Source organism: Diabrotica virgifera, chromosome 8, assembly GCF_917563875.1.
Source record: "Diabrotica virgifera virgifera chromosome 8, PGI_DIABVI_V3a".
Taxonomy (NCBI): domain Eukaryota; kingdom Metazoa; phylum Arthropoda; class Insecta; order Coleoptera; family Chrysomelidae; genus Diabrotica; species Diabrotica virgifera.
In genome coordinates this window covers 174,236,653-174,258,538 of record NC_065450.1, presented here as the reverse complement: position 1 = coordinate 174,258,538, position 21,886 = coordinate 174,236,653, and the positions used below count along the sequence as shown (strand labels likewise).

At 35.6% G+C, this 21,886-nt stretch overlaps 1 protein-coding gene across 1 annotated transcript in view; it reads left to right on the top strand.

The window, feature by feature from the left end:
- The first annotated feature begins 9,352 nt into the window (after positions 1-9,352).
- Positions 9,353-21,886, top strand: part of LOC126890504 (acetylcholine receptor subunit alpha-type acr-16-like) — a 95,814-nt gene continuing 83,280 nt past the window's right edge. The window contains exon 1 of the mRNA XM_050659493.1: positions 9,353-9,512. Coding sequence (XP_050515450.1) covers positions 9,470-9,512 — 43 coding nt within the window. The 5' untranslated portion in view covers positions 9,353-9,469. The remainder of the gene's footprint in view (positions 9,513-21,886) is intronic.

Sequence of the window (21,886 nt, the reverse complement as noted above, 5' to 3'; positions counted from 1 at the left end):
GATTTGGATTCGAGATATTAGTAGGTAATGGTCAGGTCCGCATTCTACACCTCTATATACCCTTGTGTCTTGGATTTTCCATTCTGATTTTTGTTTTATTATAATATAGTCTATAATCGATCGTAGTTGTCTTGTCTCTTGATGCCAAGTGAACTTATGTATGTCCTTGTGGGGATAGAAGCCGTTTAAAATTTTTAGGTTAAATTGTTGACATAGACTAATGAGCCTTTCTCCATTATCATTGGTTACTTCTTCCCCGTAGTTTCCTACAATTAGGTGGTCCTTCTCTCTTCACGTTCTTGCATTCAGGTCGCCCATCATTAATATCTCCCGTTGATCTCCGATTTTAGAAATCGTGTCTTCAAGCTCTTGTTGGAATGCGTCTTTTTCGTTTATTAATGTATCTTCGGTAGGGGCATATATACCTATTACTGTGGTTCTGTGTCCATAGATGTTTAAGTTGACAGTCAGAATTCTCTCGTTTATTGCTTCCCAATTTGTTATTTTATTTTTATATCTCTTATCGATAAGGATTGATACTCCTTTGGCAGCTCTTTGATGTTTTTGTACTCCACTGAAGATGTGGATAAAATTATCAATTTCTTCTATACCTTTACCGGTACCTTTCTATACTTTTACTTTTTGTTTCAGTAAGAACGGATACTGATATTTTGTGTTGTCTCATTCCTTTGATTACGTCTTCAATTTTTCCTTTTAATCCTTGGACGTTCCATGTACCATAATTCATTGTCCATTTTCGTTGCGGATGTCGTCTTGGTTTTTTCAGGTCCGGGTTCCGAGGCTGGGTTTTCGGATTTTTAGCAGTTCCTTTTTTACGAATGTAGAGTCGCTAGCCCTATAATATTTGTGTGCTTACTTACTTTTGTTTTGATTAATTGGATAATTATAGGATGAAATAAAATTAATAAAACACATGGTTCAAATTGACATCTGAGAGAGACTGCTCCCTCCTCTTCTCCTTTTTTGTCACTTTATTGAATAGGCAATTTCTAGCGAATGCCAGCCATCTAAATGATGTCATCATGACATCTCCCTTCCTAAGATAATAATTCAACATTCGCTAGAAAAGAACATGTCAAGAACTTAGAAGCTATTACAATAATAAACATGTAGACCCATACACATATATACACACATATACAGATAAACAGCTTATACACTATGATTAAAGTTTAGCAGAAAGTTAATTACCAAATTATAAAATCATAAAATACATTGCTTACACATTATAAATTAGGTCGAACAGGAGGTCTAACAATTCGCCCAGATCTTGTTCTAAAAGATGTATGCTCAGAGATTACAGTTGAATTATTTATTTCATGATCTGATAAATCTGTATCACATCTGGAAGAGTGATTAGAACTTACACTTGAATTTAATGAATTTTCAACAGTGTCGCGTATGTGTGTGCTATTTGCAGAAGGTGCATTATCATATTGAAACTGATTGTAACTACATGAAGCTTCACCTGAATTTACATTTTTCAACTCTACTTTTATTAGGTGAGCTCTATTTCTTACTACAACATTATTAGTTCCACATAATCTTATTTTATATGATCTCGGATTACACAGTTTTTCAACTACTATACCATCTAGCCATTTTTCTTTGTTAGATTCATTAAAATTTTTTACTTTAACTTGATCATTAATTTTTAATACAGGCAATTCTTTAGTATTTTTATCATAGTACTTTTTATATTGATTTTGCCTTTGTGTTAATTCCTTCCGTACATTGTTTTTTACCACTTGTGGTCTCAAATTTGATTTTAATACAGGAAAAGTTGTTCTAACTTTGCGACTATATAGCAATTCAGCAGGACTTGGAACTTTATCTGATATTGGTGTATTCATTAAATCTAATATACACAAATAAGGATCTTTATTAGATTTGAATGCCTTTTTTAACATTGACTTTGCAGTTTGTACAAATCTTTCTACCTGACCATTGGATTGAGGAAAATGGGGACTAGATGTTTTATGAGAAAACCCCCATTCTGCAGCAAAACGACTGAACTCCATAGAAGAAAAGCAAGGCCCGTTATCAGAAAACACAACTGTAGGGATTCCATGTCTGCAAAAAATTTGTTTTAAGAACTGTATTACTCTATTACTAGTTTGTGACGTTAAAGCAGACATTTCCACGAATTTTGAATAATAGTCAACCACTAAAATATAATTTTGTGAATTAAAAACAAATAAATCAATTCCGACTTTATCCCAAGGGAGGTCAGGAATGGTGTGAGGCAGTAAAGGTTCTCTCTGATTACATTTTCTCTCTGATAGGCAAATATTGCAACATTTCACAACATTTTCTATATCTCTTGACATTCCTGGCCAAAAAAAATATTGCCTAGCTAATAATTTTGTTTTCTGTATTCCTTGGTGTGACATATGTAATTTATCCAGGGTTTCTTCCCTTAGATGTTTAGGTACAAGCAATTTATTATTTTTTACAATTATACCTTGAACTACACTTAGTTCATCTTTAAATGGCAAATATTTTTGAAATTCTTGATTTATGTATTTACTATCAGGGAATCCTTCTGTAATTAATTTCATGAGTTGTATTAAATGAGGGTCTTCTGCAGTTTGTTTTTGAAACTCTCTAATTTTACAATTTGAAATTGGGAAACTCTCTGTAATGCTTAGAAGCTGTGATTCAATTTCACTGAATTTATTTTCAAATGTTTCATCATATGATTTTGGAAAAGCCCTACTTAAAGCATCAGCAAAAAACATATCCTTACCTTTCTTATAAACAATAGTAAAACTATATGGTTGTAACATGACAAGCATTCTTTGAAGTCTAGCTGGAGCATCCACTAGAGGTTTGTTAAAAACTCCAACAAGAGGCTTGTGATCCGTCTCGATTGTCACATCAACACGACCAAAAATATACTGGTGAAACTTCAAACAAGCATTAACAATAGACAGCATCTCTTTTTCAATTACTGCATAATTTTTCTGAGTTGGTGTAAAAGCCTTCGAGGCATATGCCACAGGTTTATTATTTTGTAGTAAAACAGAACCACATCCAAACTGACTGGCATCTGTTGAAATCACTACAGGACATTTTACTGAATAAAACTGTAGGATAGGTGCTTCAACTAACAGCTTTTTTAATTTCTGAAAAGCAGTTTCCTGTTGGTTTTCCCAATGAAAAGAAATATTTTTTCTTGTCAGAAGTCTTAATGGCTCTGTAAGCTCAGAAAAGTTAGGTATGAAACGACATAAATAATTTACAACACCTAAGAATCGTTGTACATCTTTTGCAGATCTTGGTCTTTGCATCTTAGTAACAGCTTCAATTTTTTTCTCATCAGGTTCCAGACCCTTTTTAGAAATATTATATCCCATATAATTTACAGAAGCTAACCCGAACTTGCATTTATCTCTATTAAATTTTATATTATTTTTTCTAGCAATATCTAAAACCTGTTTTAATTTTTTATTGTGACCCTCAAGAGTATCAGAATATATTAATAAATCATCAAAATATAACCCTATTTCTACATTTTCAAATAATTGCTGCATTTTCTTTTGAAAAACCTCAGGAGCTGAAGCTATGCCATTTGGCATTCTTAAAAAACGATATCGACCAAATGGGGTATTAAATGTACATAGTTTACTGCTGTTATCATCTAACTGAATATGCCAAAATCCGTTGCTAAGATCCAAGACAGAAAAATGACAAGAACCTTTTAGTCGACTAGAAATATCATCAAGTGTAGGGATATAAAAATGCTCACGCTTAATAGCATTGTTAAGATCTTTAGGATCCATACAAATTCTTATATCATTATTAGCTTTTTTATTAACTATTACAAGAGAATTTACCCAATCCGTTGGTTCTGTCACTTTTCTAATTATCTCAAGTCTTTCCAGCTCCTTCAGTTTCTTCATCAGTTTGTCATGCATTGCAAATGGTACCTTTCTAGGTGGATGGACTCTGGGGGCTACTTTCTCATCAATTTTTATGGTATGTTTACCTTTCAAACATCCTACACCCCTAAAAGCATCATCATATTCATGAATTATTTGACTAATACTCTCAATATCATTGTGTAAATTATCATTTATTACATTAATATTATTTTTCTGAATTAAATTTAACATTATACAGGCATCAAGGCCAAGTATTGCATCATTATGTGTTTTAACAATATAAAATTTCAATTTAGCTATATTTTCTTTATTTTTGCATTGCCTGACTTTTAAATATACACTTCCTACTGTATTTATTATTTTTCCATTATAATCAGTAATTTTATTGGTGCTACTAGTAAGTTCAGAAGTTTGAATATTTAATTTTTTAAAATAAGTGTATGGCAAAACACAACAGTCTGCTCCTGAGTCTAATCTAAAAGATACAATTATTTTATTATTTATAAAACAGTCTTCATACCACTTTTCTGAAGACTTTTCATTTATATTATTTAGAAAAAACTGATCTGGCGAAAAATCAGAATCTGAATCGGTATCACTTTGATGGACATTTACATTATGGACTCTGTTTCTATAACTATTAGCATTACAAACTTTTGCAAAATGGTTAAACTTATTACAAATTTTACACCGTAATCCATAAGCCGGACACTTGTTTAAACTATGATTAGAACCACACTTATAACAGTTTTTTATAAAATTGTTACTTATCTTTTGATTTCCTGACGTCTGGGGATGATTTCGGTAAGACTGACCAGGATCAGCTGTATACTGAGGAGCAGATTTCGGCTGCTGGTTTCTATTTGATTGATGTTTTTTCTGTTTTTGTATTTCTAGAACTTCTAATGATTGACTACTATTGGCCCCACTAATAACGCTCAACTGTCTTGCTGCCACCTCAGCAGCTCTGCATATTTCTAATCCTCGGCTCAGTGTTAAACCTTGTTCTCGTAACAATCTATCCTTTAACGAAACATCCGAGATTCCAAGGATTAGACGATCACGTATTAAACTGTCAGTTAGAGTGTCGAATTCACAGGTACTTGCAAGCTGTCTCAGTTCTGTTACATATGAGTCATATGTCTCTAACCCTATCTTGTCTCGAGTAAAAAATAAGTATCGCTCATATGTGACATTTTTTGAGGGTGTAAAGTACTCTTTAAACTTTTTTAGAATAGCTTTACAAGACGTTTTCTTTTCATCTGAAGACCACTCGAAATTGTTATAAATACGAAGAGCCCGATCTCCAACTCGATTCAACAGTACGCTGCCTTGCAAACTGTCGGTCTCTTCATTAAGCTTGCTGGCTTCCAAAAATATATTAAATTTTTGTTCGAAAAAACTCCAATTATCTCCCATATTACCATCAAAACACAGTTCTGTTACTGGAACAATGTGGTCGTTCATTTTGGAGGTTAAGTCAAATTTAAAAAGTATTATTATTTATCAATTCTCCTTAGGGTGCGAAGACAACGAAATATGACTGCGCCATATAATATTTGTGTGCTTACTTACTTTTGTTTTGATTAATTGGATAATTATAGGATGAAATAAAATTAATAAAACACATGGTTCAAATTGACATCTGAGAGAGACTGCTCCCTCCTCTTCTCCTTTTTTGTCACTTTATTGAATAGGCAATTTCTAGCGAATGCCAGCCATCTAAATGATGTCATCATGACAAGCCCTACGATCCAACCCCAACATGGAGGGCCAGATTTTAATTTTGAAGTTTGCTTTCTCCTAGATGGATTGTCTTCTCTACGACTCTAGAGCTCCATCTGCCCATTTGTATTTCATCAGAAATGGACTGAAAATAATCCGAGAAAATACCGAATACTTAACAACAGACCAAGAACCAGTCAGAAATTTGGAAAGGGGCCGAGATAGAGAAATTAACCAATCGAACCACTGAGCAAGAGATTAAAAAATTAATGGGGTAGTATGGGATAGACAGAGTACGAGAAATACAAAGACGAAAATATATTATTATTATAACACCTTGGTATGTAGTGTAATGACTTACGGGCCAGAGAATTGGGTAACAAACAAACGAAACATGTCCAAAATTACAGCAACCGAAACAGAGTTCATGAGAAGAAGCTGTAGAGTAACAAGGCGGGGTCGTATTAAAAATGGAGAGTTTAAAAGAAGAATGGCAGTAGAACAAGACATAACAAAGAACAAGACATTGACGAAAAACATTTAATTTTATATGGACACGTGAGAAGAGATCGTACAAGGCGAATATCAAAGATTTCGGATTGGACTCAATTGAAAAGAGTATCAGAGGCAGACCCCTAAAATCATAGATGACGAGGCCATGGAAAGATGAGACCTTAGATAACCAATGGGGAAGAGTTATTTTCACAGATGAATCAATTCACAAAGGATAAAATAATGAAGCCAGATGGACGTGATCGAGTACCGTGGTCGTGGTTTGGGGAACGTTTCGCAAAATGTAATCTTGTACACAACGTTAGCTTTTGTGGAGGTCCAGTATTCTATTGTAGAGAGTTGGCATTAGTTGAGAGAGTCGTACGGAGCTTATTGAGGCGAATATTCGAATGAATGCTGACTAGTACATACACAACATCCTCGAAGAGTATATTTTTTCTTCTGCCGGCTTCATTGGATATGATAACTGTGTTAATTCATGATAATGCCCGTGCAGATGCCGTGGGAAGTCATACAATATCTTGAGGTTGTTGGGATTGAGGCTCTAGACTGGCCACCACGGAGTCCTAGTTTAGAATATGTATCTCTCTCTTGTCGTTTCCCCATTACTGAGGATCGTGATTTCTTCCAATATTCCTAACAATTTTTTTTCATTGGTCTCTATCTTCAGTTGCTCTAAGAGCTTCCCAGAATGAGTTTCCAGCTGAATTTTTAATTTGGTCGGACCATCTAGTTGGTGATCGTCCTCTTGATCTTCTCCCCGGAACGTTTCCAGAAACAATTAATCTCTCCAAACTATCGTCACCACTGCGAACCACGTGACCGAAGAATTGCTTTTTTTTTTAAAACCACGTGACCGAAGAATTGCAGAATTCGTTGCAGACATATTGTGGACAGCCTTTTTTTAATCTCGAGTTGGTTTAGAATGGAAACGTTTGTCCTACGATCAGTACAAGGTATGCGCATCATTCTTCTCCAGCACCACATCTCAAAGGCATCAATTTTTTGACGCTCGCGTGCGCGAAGAGTCCAAGTCTCTGCTCCGTATAGAAATATTGAGAATACAAGGGCATTCACCAGTCTCATCTTGATTTTTTTGAGAGATAGACCTGTCTTTCCAAACTTTAGTTAGGCGGCTCATCGCATTTTTTGCCGTACCAATACGTCTCCGAACTTCTGCTTCACAGTTACCATCGTTAGTTATACTAGACCCGAGATAGACAAAGGTGTTTACTATCTGGTATTCCTGTAACATGTTAGTCAGATGAATAGTGTCAGTTGTCAGTTGAATAGTGTCAGTTGAATAAAGTACCTCGGGAACTATCGCTGGGGCTACGAAGAATGAATCCTGCACTAAGGTCAGTCAGGCGGCGTTCTGGACTGAGATGTCTTTTAAAGATTCCACACGCCCCCTCTTTAAAGATGAAAAAAAAAGTTGAATAGTGTCGAATCTGTCGATTTTTGTCTAGCTTTATTGATTTTCAGACCCACTTTATTGTTCTCGTACTCAACTCTTCGCAGGAGATCAAACATTTTTTGCTCATTTGCTGCTATAAGTGTAGTGTCATCAGCAAATCTTAAATTGGAGATTTTCCTACCATCTACTGTTACGCCACCGGCCCATCCTTCTAAAGCCATCCTCATGACATGTTCACTATAAATGTTGAATAAGTCAGGTGACAACACGCATCCTTGTCTAACACCTCTCTCGGTCTTGAATTGGTTTGAGAACTTCTGATCTAGTCGTACTGTTGCTATATTGGACTGGTACAGATTTTTAATAAGTGTCACCAGGTGCATTTGTGTGCCCATTTCTATTAAAATGGACCACAGATTTATTCAGCTTAGTCAACGAAGCACATAATCATAGGTACTTGAAACTCTCTAGACTTTTCAATGAGTTGTCTCAGGTTCAGGATTTATTCCCGTGTACCTTTACCCTTTACAAACCCCGCTTGTTCCTGAGGTGTTCGGTAGTGTAGATAGGTTTTTAAACTATTTTTGATGATATGCAACAAGATTTTACTAGCATGTGTTATTAGTGACAGTGTGCGGTAGTTTTCACATCTGGTAGTAGTTGCTTTTTTGTGTATCGGGATATAAATTGAGGTACACCAATCAAATGGTCATTTTTTCCTGAATTCCAAACAACGACACATATAGAATGGATGATATGTAATCCTTTGTCACCTCGTAACTGTAGTATTTCACCTGGTATTGGATAAATGCCTGGGGATTTATTTCTCTTTAGTGATTTAATTGCATCTTTGACTTCAGCGAGTAAGACAGTAGGTTCTCTAGGGTAGTCAGAGGGCCACTGATTTTCTGCTGGTACCTCGTTATTTTTATATAGCTCGCCACAGTAGTTTCGCCATATTTCCAATATTTCGTCAGTATCGGTCTTTAGATTACTTTCCTTATCTATTACAGACCACGTTTGAGATTTAAATTCTCTGGTAAGGAGTTTGATCTTCTGAAATAAATCCCTCGATTCATTTCGACAGCCATGTTCCTCTATCTCTCTGCATATTGGAGAGATGTAATCAGCTTTGTCTTTGCGGCATTTGACTATTTCATTTGTCCACAAGTTTATTGCAACTCTTTAATATGCAAGATACTTGAACAATGAATACACGTAGAATAGTTCGGCACATCTTATTTAGCAATGAAAAGTACAAAACTTTTTTTTATTGAGCTTAATGCCTCGACAACTAATGGCCATTGGCATGGTACAGTTGACTTTTGCAATCAGATACTTAGTGTAATGTGTAGTGTGTGTGTTGAGTAGGTAAATGTCTTGTTACTTAACAAAGTCGACGTCATTGTCTTTGCAAAAAAACGCTAATTGTATTCGAACGTCTGCGGTACCTCCGGTGAGTACCGATCCCACACGGATAGCAACTATTTTCATTCATTAATTTTTAATAAACGAAAAATTCTTTAACCAGCTGAGATTCGAACTCACGACCCTTGGGTCCAAAGGTAGGCTCTCTTACCACTGAGCCACAGAGGGGGCTCAAAACTTTTAAAAAGGTAAAAATATAGTTCAAAAACAGACTCAAAATCAAATTTGCAATATTTTTGTCTGTGAGTGTATAATCTAAAAGCTCAGCCACTTGTTAAATTTTAAATCTTCTATTGTTTAATACCAAAACTAATAATTATTACATTACATATCTCCACACATTGGCCGAAACACCTATAGACCATTATCTTATGGTGATATTTAATATCGAATTCCCAAATTAGAACAGGGGGTGGGTCTGCGATTAGTGTAGTATTTCCATATGCTCAAATAGATCATTGTAACTCAACCTTTCAACATGTACAGTGTAACATTTTTTACTTTTATGTTAATGTTTTTAGGTAAGTAAAAAGTTAACAATAATTTCAAAATTGACAAATATTTGCTCAATATGTTCGAGCTAACTCATTAGCACATACTGTAAGAAGTACCCACGATGCCTGATGGTTAAATTTTTCTAATTGACAAACATATTAATTTGATTATAGAAGTAAAAGTTTTTTTCAAAAAAGTGCATACGTACTGGGATGTTTTGTATGTTTAAAATAAGTGATACATGATGTAGTTATTTTGAACATACAGGTTGATCGTAATATAACTAACATAAAATTATTTGGAAAAATTAGTTGTATTCTCATTTTTTAAGATCGAGGACGTCAATAATTATTTTTGCAAAAAGTATAAAGATCACCACAACAAGTCGAATGTAATTAATATTTTTGCACGATTTGCGTACAATATTTTTTCCACGTTCATGCAAAAAATAAAACAAAATGTTTACCTACATAAAAAAGGTATCACCAAGTGTCTTCTTCTTCAAGTGCCGTCTCCTAATCGGAGGTTGGATATCATCATCACTATCTTTACTCTATCTACCGCTGCTCTAAAGAGTTCTATAGAACTGCATTTAAACCAGTCCCTTAAATTCTTCAACATGACACTCTCCTTCTTCCTATACTCCTTCCGCCTCTTCTCTTTCCCTGTTTTATCAGTCTTAGCATTTCATATCGCGGTCCCCTCATTACGTGTCCCAGATATTGTAACTTTCTTATTTTTATTGTGTTTATTGTTTCGCATTCTTTACCCATTTCTCGCAATACTTCCGTGTTCGTTTTCTTCTGTGTCCATGCTATTCTAAGCATCCTTCTGTAACACCACATTTCAAATGACTGTAGCTTATTTATGTGTTCTTTTAATGTCCAGCTTTCAAGTCCATATTGTAATATCGAGAACACGTAGCATCTCAAAGCTCTTACTCTCAGTTCTAAGCTAAGGTCTTTGTTGCAGAGAACTGTTTTCATTTTTACAAACGCACTTCTTGCTATTTATATCCTGGTCCTTATTTCTGTTGTTTGATCATTTTTCTCTGAAATCCAGGTTCCTAGGTATTTGTATTTATCAACCCTTTCTATCGGTACATTTCCCAAATGTATGCTTGTTTGTATGTTTGTTTTCTTAGTTATTATCATGTATTTGGTCTTTTTTATATTCATTTTTAGTCCATATTCTTCACAGAAATTGTTTGTTTTGTTTAGTAGTAGTTGGACTTGTTTTTGAGCAGCAGAGCTTGCCATAATCACGGTGTCATATGCATATCTTATGTTGTCATATGCATATCTTCCGTTAATTATTATTCCTTCACTTTGAGATAACAATGCTTCTTCAAAAATGGCTTGACTATATGCATTAAAGAGTAATGGAGACATAATACATCCCTGCCTAACTCCTCTCCTGATTTCAATTTCTGGACTGGGTTCGTTATCTATTACAATTTGTGCTCTTTGATTCCAGTAAAGGTTTGTTATTATTCGTAAGTCCCTTTTGTCTATGTTTTTTATCTTTAGAATTTGAACTAATTTTTCATGTCTTACTTTGTCAAAAGCTTTCTCAAAATCAACGTAACAAACATGCATATCCACATTTATGTCCATGCATCTTTGAACACATTAAAAGCAAATAACGCCTCTCTGGTTCCTAGTCCGTTTCTGAACCCAAACTGACTATCATCTATTCTTTCTTCTAGTTTTTTATTTATACGACCATGTATTATTTTCAAGAATAATTTGAGAATGTGACTTATTAATGATATTGTTCTGTATTTACTGCAATCTTTAGCGTTTGTATTTTTAGGGATAGCACAAAAGGTTGAGAGTAACCATTGTTTTGGTATGTTTCCTGTTTTGTACACTTTGTTAAACAAGTCTACGATAATGTCTAATAATCACCAAGTGTAGGATAATAAAAACCGTTATCTAATAGCAAACTTTCAGAAGGAAACGTTTATTTTGCAACATTAAGTTTGCTCACAAGTGGTTACTCTAACGTATTATTCCGCTACTATCGACTGTGATCTAATCGTCTTTGAACAAGTGAAATTGCGACGCATCTTTTAAAGCATTGTCCTGTGTATAGCTCGATTAACATCATAATCAACAATCAGCCCTGATGTGTCCAGTGTTAAACATAGGCCTTCCCCAAATATTTATATCTATTTATGTTTTGCACTTCTGCTATCCAATTGGTCACAATTCTTTTGAGGTGGTCGGATCATCGTGTTGGGGGTCTTTTTCAGCTTCGCTTGTCGGCCGGTGGTCTTCACTCAAGCAATTTTTTGTGCATCTGTCGTCTTTAATTCTTGCAACATGTCCCGCCTATCTCCATTTTTGGCTTGTATCTAATAGGTACGTCCGATACTGTCTGCGTTTCCGGTTCGTCTAAGCACTTCCTCGTTTCTTAATCTATTTCTTAAGCTTTTTCCAAGCACTGATCAATTCATTATACGGTGTGTCCTCAATTTTTCCAATGATGTTTTTGTGAGCTAAGGTGAAGTTTTTAAATGGATTATGAAATTTTGTTTTACACTTTGTTTTTACACTGTGTTTTACAAATCTTATTTCGTGGCTCAAATATACATACACATATCTTTCCACAACTTCTATAAGCGATTTCTCTATTTCTATTAGTTCATTTACGACGAAATTCCTCACCATTTTTGTTTTTCCATATTTATCTTTAAACCAACTCTCTGTAGTACTTGTTGCAGTTGCATGACTCTGGCTTCACTTGTCGTGTGCTATGTGTAGTATCGTGAGAAACAGTGTAGACACGGCTTAACACATGTAGACTTGGCTTAACGGATGTGACAGCCGTTGGTGACTATGGAGACCTGTATGGAGACCTGTGTAGATCTCCATATTGGTGACACTGGTTCCCGCAAAAATGGACATAACCTTAGTTAGATATTAGATGGTAGTCAACGTTTGTTTTTACGTAAATGCAATAAAGTGTTATATACTTTTATATACCAAATACTTTTTAAGTTATTTTGAAAAAATGAAATTTTTCAAAAATTTTTAGAAATTTTTTTTTACTATAAAACCAAATGTTTTCAAAAATAAGCACTTCCAACCAATCAAACTTACAGATCATATAAACAATACACATACAATTAAAATAAATGGTAAAGCCAAACGATTAATTTCATTTAGGGTGCTAAATAGAGGGAGGTTTTCACGATTTTTTTCCAAAAAAAGGGGTCAACTTTTTTTTTCAGTGTAACTCGTTTATTTTTGACGCTGTAAACTTTTTTAGAAAACAAATAATAAGCTTTTTTTAGATACTTTAAAAATGTTGATAAGGTTTTCCCGAAAAGTGCTTCTTTCTTCGGTGATTTCGCGTTGAATTATTCGATTTGGAATTAGACGAATAAGAACGTATTTTTCATGAGCTACAACTTTGCTTCTACTCAATTTGTAGACTTTGCTGGTACACCATTTTTTCGTTTTTTTATAAGCTACACTTTTGCTAAAAGTATTTTTTTCGATAAAATATTTACTTTTTGCGTTATTTGGGAAAAACGGTCTGAAAATGTAGTTTTTTTGTCGAAAAATCAACATTTTAAATCGCGAATAACTCGAAAAGTATTGACTTACGTAAAAAACTTTATAGAACAAAAGGTGCTTAAAATCAGTCAATTGATCAATTTCCGGCCGTATTTTAAACACGCGTTTTTCACCCCCGAGAAGGGGTAAATGTCACCCCAAAGTAAAAGCAACCAACGGCACACATTCAACTTTTAAGTGGAGGGTAAGTAGAACCTAAATCCAAATTTTCATGCAATTCGGAGTTGCCCCTGGAAATTACACTCCAAAACGGTCATTTATTGGGCTAAGTGTGAATAATGTATAATACATAAAGGTTGAAAATAAAGTAAATTAAATAGGTAACAAAATACCAATTTTGCCAAAAATTTACAAAGGGACGAAGATGTGGCAACGTCTCACCTTCACATAAAGATTAGAAGCATGTAATTTATTTAAAGCTTGGGAGGCAATTCGTATGTGACCATTTTAACGACAGGTAAGAAACCCTTTTTCGGGAGGCATTTCATATGCGGCCGAGATGGGGAGCTGACCCTTACAGAGACTAATGACTTTTGAGAAGTGGTTTAACCGATCAATATTACTGATAGGTTGGGTTGATCGAATAAGAAATTAAATAGTCTCATGTGATGAGACATCCAGAGAGGTATAACCTTCTACAAGTCATAGTATAGAGCAATGTGATCGGAACAAATAGGTCGTGGTTCCAAAATCTCCGAGAGGGTTATCAAGATAAAGATCAACTGTATACTGTATAAATGTTTTTAAATCAAAAGATAATTTAATTCTTTTTATTAAGGATTACTATTAAGACATTAATTGAAATTTAAATTATTCAGTAGATTATATTTAAAGTTAACTAACACTGTTATAAAAAGGAAGATCAACTGATAAATGAAGATATGCTGTATAAATTTTATTTAGACTATAAATCTATCTCTATATATTAAACGATCTTATACAATCTTACTATTCTTGTATATTATACCATTGATTGGATTATACAAGAAACAAACAAATAAAGTATGGCAACACTGCAAATGCCAAATAACTGACGGTTATTAGATCCATTCCTGAATTGGTCTGGATTCGTAATTCCTAGGGACGTCCGCAATCGTACTTCCTGGGGACGTCCGATTAAGGTCCCATTACATTTTGACTTAGCGGGACCTGAAACAGACGTCCTTGGACGTCCGTAATCGTACTTCCTGGGGACGTCCGATTAAGGTCCCATTACATTCTGACTTAGCGGGACCTGAAACAGACGTCCTGGGACGTCCGTAATCGTACTTCCTGGGGACGTCTGGATTTGTAATTCCTGGGAACGTCCGATTGAGGTCCCCGTACATTCGGACTTAATTGGGACCTGAAACGGACGTCATCGGGATGTCGTGTGCTATCTGGGATACATCCGCTAATCTGTTTCGATCTGCCCTAAACATAGTTATTATTGCAAATATGATAGCCAACGTTCGATAATCAGAGAGGTTTCTGAAAGAAGAAGAAGTAGAGTCTAGAACTGAAGTTGCGTTATAACAATGATGGTACATATTACATAAATACATATACATATACATTATTATAATATTTAATAGCAATAGCATTTTAATAAAATACATATATAAAATAAATTGTCATAATCACAAAATGCTGTAAATTAGTTTTTAATATGAATACTACTACTTAAAAAAACGTAAATCTATTTTTAGAGGATTGGTAAGGTGGGCGTTTTTACAACTAGGGATAACATTGCAATAATTATTTTATATCTTTTTTACTAGAGAATTCTTGAAACGATTACCTATAATTATTATAGTTGAGAAACGAAAAAGTGTTTGTTTTATCGAAATGTTTGTATTAAAGTCATAGTCCTGTGGGTCTAGGACATTTCGCCGTCGCCGTTTCGCCGTCGCCATTTCGCCGTCGCCGTTTCGCCGTCGAGCCATTTCGCCGTCGCCGTTTCGCCGTCGAGCCATTTCGCCGTCGCCATTTCTTTGTTAGCATTCATACTTATAATTTCGGGATGATCATTACTTGTATATAAGTTTTGAATGGTTTTCGAACGATTATATACTATCACTTATCACTTTTGCATAATGAAGTTTTTTATTTTTGATACAGTAAAAACAATTGAAATTGAAATCCCTTTTCTCAATATTGTTTATTTCCGGGACATTTAGTATAAAAAAAGTTAGTATGTTATCACGTTATTGCGACATTTAGTATAAAAAAAGTTAGTATGTTATCACGTTCTTGTAAACTTAACCAATGCCGGGATGGCGACGGCGAACTGGCTCGACGGCGAAACGGCCGACGGCGAAGGGGCTCGACGGCGAAACGGCGACGGCGAAATGGCGACGGCGAAACGGAGACGGCGAAACGTCCCAGTCCGTAGTCCTGTCGCCAGTGGGGGTACAACGACCTCCTTAATTCAGATGGACTTACCCAAGTTTTTTTTATGTATTTTGACCCGTAGAACACGAATTTTTTGGGTAACAGTTGATCCGGATGTCGATAAGATTGTTATAAACAAAGAACTTGAGGAATTACATAACAGCGATTTTTCGCAAAACAAAACATTTTTTGTATTTCTTGGGTGATTCTCAGCAAAAAATGTCTTACAAGTTTTTTCGTAGGATGCATAGTTTTCGAGATAAACGCGGTTGAACTTTCAAAAAATCGAAAAAGTGCAATTTTTGAACACGAATAACTTTTGATTAAAAAATAAAATAGCAATTCTGCTTACTGCATTTGAAAGTTCAAGTCAAATTCTATCGGATTTGATTATTTGCATTGCTAAAAATTAAGTTTTTATTTGTTAAACAAAGCCATAAACACGTAGTGTTTCCCCGTGCTCAATGCATGCGTTTTAATGTACGTACAGTAGGAAAAATGAAAGAATACCCATGAACGAACATATAAAACACGCTGTATTTTCCTGTCACCGTGTCACACAAAAAATTGGCCAGCGCACGTACATGTAATAATTATTGTTACATGTACTTGCACTGGACAATTTTCTTTGTGACACGGTGACAGGAAAATACAGCGTGTTTTATATGTTCGTTCATGGGTATTCTTTCATTTTTCCGACTGTACGTAATCTACGTAGAAATTGTCTGTATGCGCACCTACTCGTTAGATTTCAAATGAGAAATGCATTGAAAACATCATTCAATCATTATGTGTTTATAGCTTTGTTTAACAATAAAAAAATAATTTTTAGCAATGAAAGTAATCAAAACCGATAAAATTTGACTTGAACTTTCAAATGCGGTAATGAGCAGAATTGCTATTTTATTTTTCAATCAAAAGTTATATGCAATTTTTCGATTTTTTGAAAGTTCAACCGCGTTTATCTCGAAAACTATGCATCCTACGAAAAAACTTGTAAAAACATTTTTTTGCTTAGAATGACCCAAACAATACAAAAAAATGTTTTGTTTGGCAAAAAATCGCTGTTATGTGATTCCTCAAGTTCTTTGTTTATAACAATCTTACATCCGGATCGACTGTTGCCCAAAAAATTCTTGTTCTACGGGTCAAAATACATAAAAAAAAAGTAGATAGACAACCTGCGTTCTGGCACATCCCCTAAATCGCAACCCTTAAATATTAATAAATGCCAAACGGCTTAACGTAGGATGACGTGTGACGTATCGTTGGAAAGGGGATGAAAAGGGGGGTTGAACGCAGTATGTGGCGTGCGCATCGGAATATGCCAAAAGGGCATTACGTCATATCTTCTTTTCTATTGGTCCGATTTTGACGTAAGAGGGCTCGTCGGAACGGGGAGGGGGGTAACGAATAAGTTGAGACAAAAAAACAAAGATGGCGCCAGTGCCAAAAGGGCATTACGTCATATCTTCTTTTCTATTGGTCCGATTTTGACGTAAGAGGGCTCGTCGGAACGGGGAGGGGGTAACGAATAAGTTGAGACAAAAAACAAAGATGGCGGCAGTGCCAAAAGGGCATTACGTCATATCTTCTTTTCTATTGGTCCAATTTTGACGTAAGAGGGCTCGTCGGAATGGGGAGGGGGTAACGAATAAGTTGAGACAAAAAAACAAAGATGGCGCCAGTGCCAAAAGGGCATTACGTCATATCTTCTTTTCTATTGGTCCGATTTTGACGTAAGAGGGCTCGTCGGAACGTGGAGGGGGTAACGAATAAGTTGAGACAAAAAACAAAGATGGCGGCAGTGCCAAAACGGCATTACAGCATATCTTTGTTGCTATTGGTCCGATTTTGACGTATGGGGTGTCAAATAAAAGCGGTGGTGACACAGAAGCCAACTGTCAATTCTTCTTCTTCTTTTCGTTTGTCAATTCTTCTTCTTTTCCGTGTAGTGCCTAACAGAACGTGACATTCGACATCTTTGTTGTCATTGGTCCGATTTTGACGTATGGGGTGTCAAATGAAAGCGGTAACGACACAGAAGCCAACTGTCAATTCTTCTTCTTCTTTTCGTTTGTCAATTCTTCTTCTTTTCCGTATAGTGCCTAACAGAACGTGACATTCGACATCTTCGTTTCTATTGGTCCGATTTTGACGTATGGGGTGTCAAATGAAAGCGGTAACGACACAGAAGCCAACTGTCAATTCTTCTTCTTTTCGTTTGTTAATTCTTCTTCTTTTCCGTATAGTGCCTAACAGAACGTGACATTTGACGTATGACGTGACATTTATATGACATTGTTCAGTTTTCCGTCCGAAATTTGACGCAGAACGTGGCATTTGGCGTGAAATATGACGTGAATGACGTGAAATTCGACGCAGAACGTGACATTTGACGTAGATATGTGACATTCGACGTAGGACGTGAATGACGTGAAATTCGACGCAGAACGTGAATGACGTGACGTGAATGATGTGACATGTGACGTAGGACGTAAATGACGTGACGTGAATGACGTGAAATTCGAAGCAGAACGTGACATTTGAACGTGAATGACGTGACATGTGACGTAGGACGTAAATGACGTGACGTGAATGACGTGAAATTCGACGCAGAACGTGACATTTGAACGTGAATGAGTGACGTGAATGACGTGACGTGAATGACGTGTCGTGAATGACGTGACCTGAATGACGTGAAATTCGACGCAGAACGTGAATGACGTGACGTGAATGACGTGACATTTGACGTAGGACGTGACATTTGAACGTGAATGACGTGACATTCGACTTGCTATCTTCTGCTACCGTCTGCTAATCTCTATTACCTTCTGCTTCGCTCTGCTACACTCTGCTGACCCCTTATACCGCTCTGTGATCGTCTGTGCCTTCGTGAAATTCGACGCAGAACGTGAATGACGTGACGTGAATGACGTGACATTTGACGTAGGACGTGTCGGTTGACGAAGGACGTGACATTTGACGTGAAACATTAAACGTGACCTATTATCGGTTCGATTGTGACGTATGAGGTGTCAAATACGCAAGCCCAACATCAACTGCTCGTCACCAGCCTACTTATTATTGTTCTTTCAAATAAACTAGTCAAATGTCCACTATTATACAGAAGTCTTCCATTCTTTCGTCTATAAGTAATTTTTTTGATCAACACGGTATATACAAGTACTAATATTTTCACACACTAGAGTAATTCCAACGAAAATTTCTAATCTGGACTTTTAAAATTTCCTTATTTTATAACTTCTATTTCACGAGTAAATTCGTGAGCCACCCCGTATATACAAATACTAATATTTTTCATACATTACAATTAAAATAGGTAAATAAATGCACAAGAAATGTCGTTAAAGAAGGAAACTGTATATGTGAATCATTTCCAATAACAAAGTAGTTTAAACAAGGATGTTGTCTGCCTCCGACTTTATTCAAAATATATTCAATCATAGCTAGAGCAGTGGAGGAAACAATTATCCGGAATGGGAATAGACAGAGGCGGTGGTAAATATCTAGCAACCTTGTTTTTCGCAGATGATCAGGTAGTCGTAGCGAATGATGAAGAAGACAGACTATATGTTTAGAAGAATACATAAAGAATATGAAAAATGAGACCTCAATATGAATATGTCAAAGACAGAGTATCTTTATGATAGGAGATAATTAAGAAGATCCAGATGTAGAAATTAGAACCACAAAAACATGTAAAGAATATAAATATCTCGGATCTCTAATATGTAAAGAAGGCACTACCAAAAGAGACATCGAAAACAGAACGCAGCAGGGCAAAGAAAAAGCGGTAAATATTCTAAGCTCTCTACTATGGTCTAAAGGTATTATAAGACAAAAAAAATGTTTGACATAAATAAGCGGCATCAATATCTTTATGATAGGGGATTAAGAGGATGATGAAGAAGTTCCAGATGTAGAAATTAGAACAACAAAAACATGTAAAGAATATAACTATCTCGGATCTCTAATATGTAAAGAAGGCACTACCAAAAGAGACATCGAAAACAGAACGCAGCAGGACAAAAAAAAGCGGTAAATATTCTAAGCTCTCCTGTATGGTCTAAAGATATAAGAAAATGAAATTGACAATCTAGCGTACCGTGGTAGAGATATTATGATTTATGGGGCAGAAGTGTGGCAAATCACGAAAAAAGATAGAAAAAAGGAAGGAAGTTGTAGAAATGGATTATCTAAAGAAATTAGAACCACAAAAACATGTAAAGAATATAAATATCTCGGATCTCTAATATCTAAAGAAGGCACTGTCACAAGAGATATCGAAAACAGAACGCAGCAGGGCAAAAAAAAAAGTGGTAAATATTCTAAGATCTCCTGTATGGTAGAGCCTATTATGATTTATGGGACAGAAGTGTGGAAAATCACGAAAAAAGATAGAAAAAGGAAGGAAGTAGTAGAAATGGATTATCTAAGAAGAGCGTGTGGTATATCAAAAAAAAAAAAAAAAAATATATATATATATATATATATATATATATATATATATATATATATATATATATATATATATATCACATCAGGAATGAAGATATTAGAAGGAGGCAAATATTACTACTAATAATAAAACACTTATTAATTTGAACACATTTTATTATGTATTTAAAAAACTACTTACGTAAAAACAAGCAACTCTTTCATGTTTATGTGAACAAAAAGTACATAGATACGTAAACAGCATTTATCTCTATTTTAGGGGAACAAAATTATATTCTACACAAAAAAAAATAAGACTATTTTAGCGAAACAATACAGCATCCTACATAAAAAAAATCAGTTAATACTATTAGTGGTACAAAAAGACATCCTACATGAAAAACAAGTAGCACTATTTAGTGATACAAAACTACATATTACGTAAAATAAAAGTAACTTTATATAAATGAACAAAACTACCTACGTAAAAGCATTTTAACAATTCAATAGAAACCAAGATAACAGATGATCACAAAAGAAAGACGTTATCAGAAGCAGACACATAGCTAGAGCTGTTTACCGTCCAAACGCTGCATCACGTTTGGTCGCTGTGGTACACATATTTCACGAACCATCTAAAAACAAATTATACGTACAACACAACCGTATAATATGATTTTTACATTAAATATGTAAGGACGTAAAATATCTGAACCACACGCACGCACGCACGCACGCACGCACACACACACACACACACACACACACACACACACACACACACACACACACACACACACACACACACACACACACACACACACACACACACACACACACACACACACACACACACACACACACACACACACACACACACACACACACACACACACACACACACACACACACACACACACACACACACACACACACACACACACACACACACACACACACACACACACACACACACACACTCACACACACTGAACTAAGAATGCCTAAAGACTGCAACGAATAGAAAGGCGTGCTGAAGCGGCCAGAGAATGTAGAAAACGAACCGAGTAAAAAAAAAAAAAAGAAAAAAGCCTCAGATGTCCTACATAAAAACCCTTATGCGTTGGAAAATTTCAGATCGGCATATGCAACATTCCTCTAATTCGTTACTGCAGGATATGCAGACAGCTAGATGTCTGCAGGGTAAAAATAAAACATTCATTTCATCATCCAGACATACCTTGCACACAATTCTACCATCAATTTTTTTGGGGGGCAAATCCATATCTAGCATTACACATACGTCTGTATGTATCACCCTTTGATATACACCCGAATAGAAATAGCCGTTTTCGGCAGCTTTTTTCTCCTCTACCAATCTCTTAGACACGACCGGACCAGGCCGTAATGCAAGCGTTTGTAACCGCACGTTGGGTAAAAATATGTGTTGTTTCGTCACATACCGTAACGTCTCTCCTGTAAAATAGAAACCAGCTCTAGCATATGTCTCTGCTTCTGAACCTCCCCAGTTCTTAAATGTTTGGAGACGACCCTCGTAAGTACTTAAATGGTAAAATTCTTTAAATGCTTTTACATATGCAAGTCGGCTTATGGGCTTCCATTGGTTTGCTGCTACTTGGCCAGTTATGCAACCGTGTGTTGCAAAAACAACACAAGACCACGTCACTATTCCCTGTGTAACGGAATCCCGCAAGGCAAAATTCCAGAGGTTGAATAGGTAACGCGGCCGGCCATGTTGCATATGTTGCTAATCGCAGTGAAAACGATGGGAAGGATAGCATTGGTGGTACGTCTGCCATGTTATACTAAAAACAAAAGAAAAAAAAATCATAAAATATGTAGAAGAGAAAGAAGAATAACTGCTTATAAATGTGTTAAAAGTATACGTATTGCACAAACAATAACATCAATGGAGTGCCTAAATGAAGTGTTCTAAATAACGTCTACATAAAGTGTAA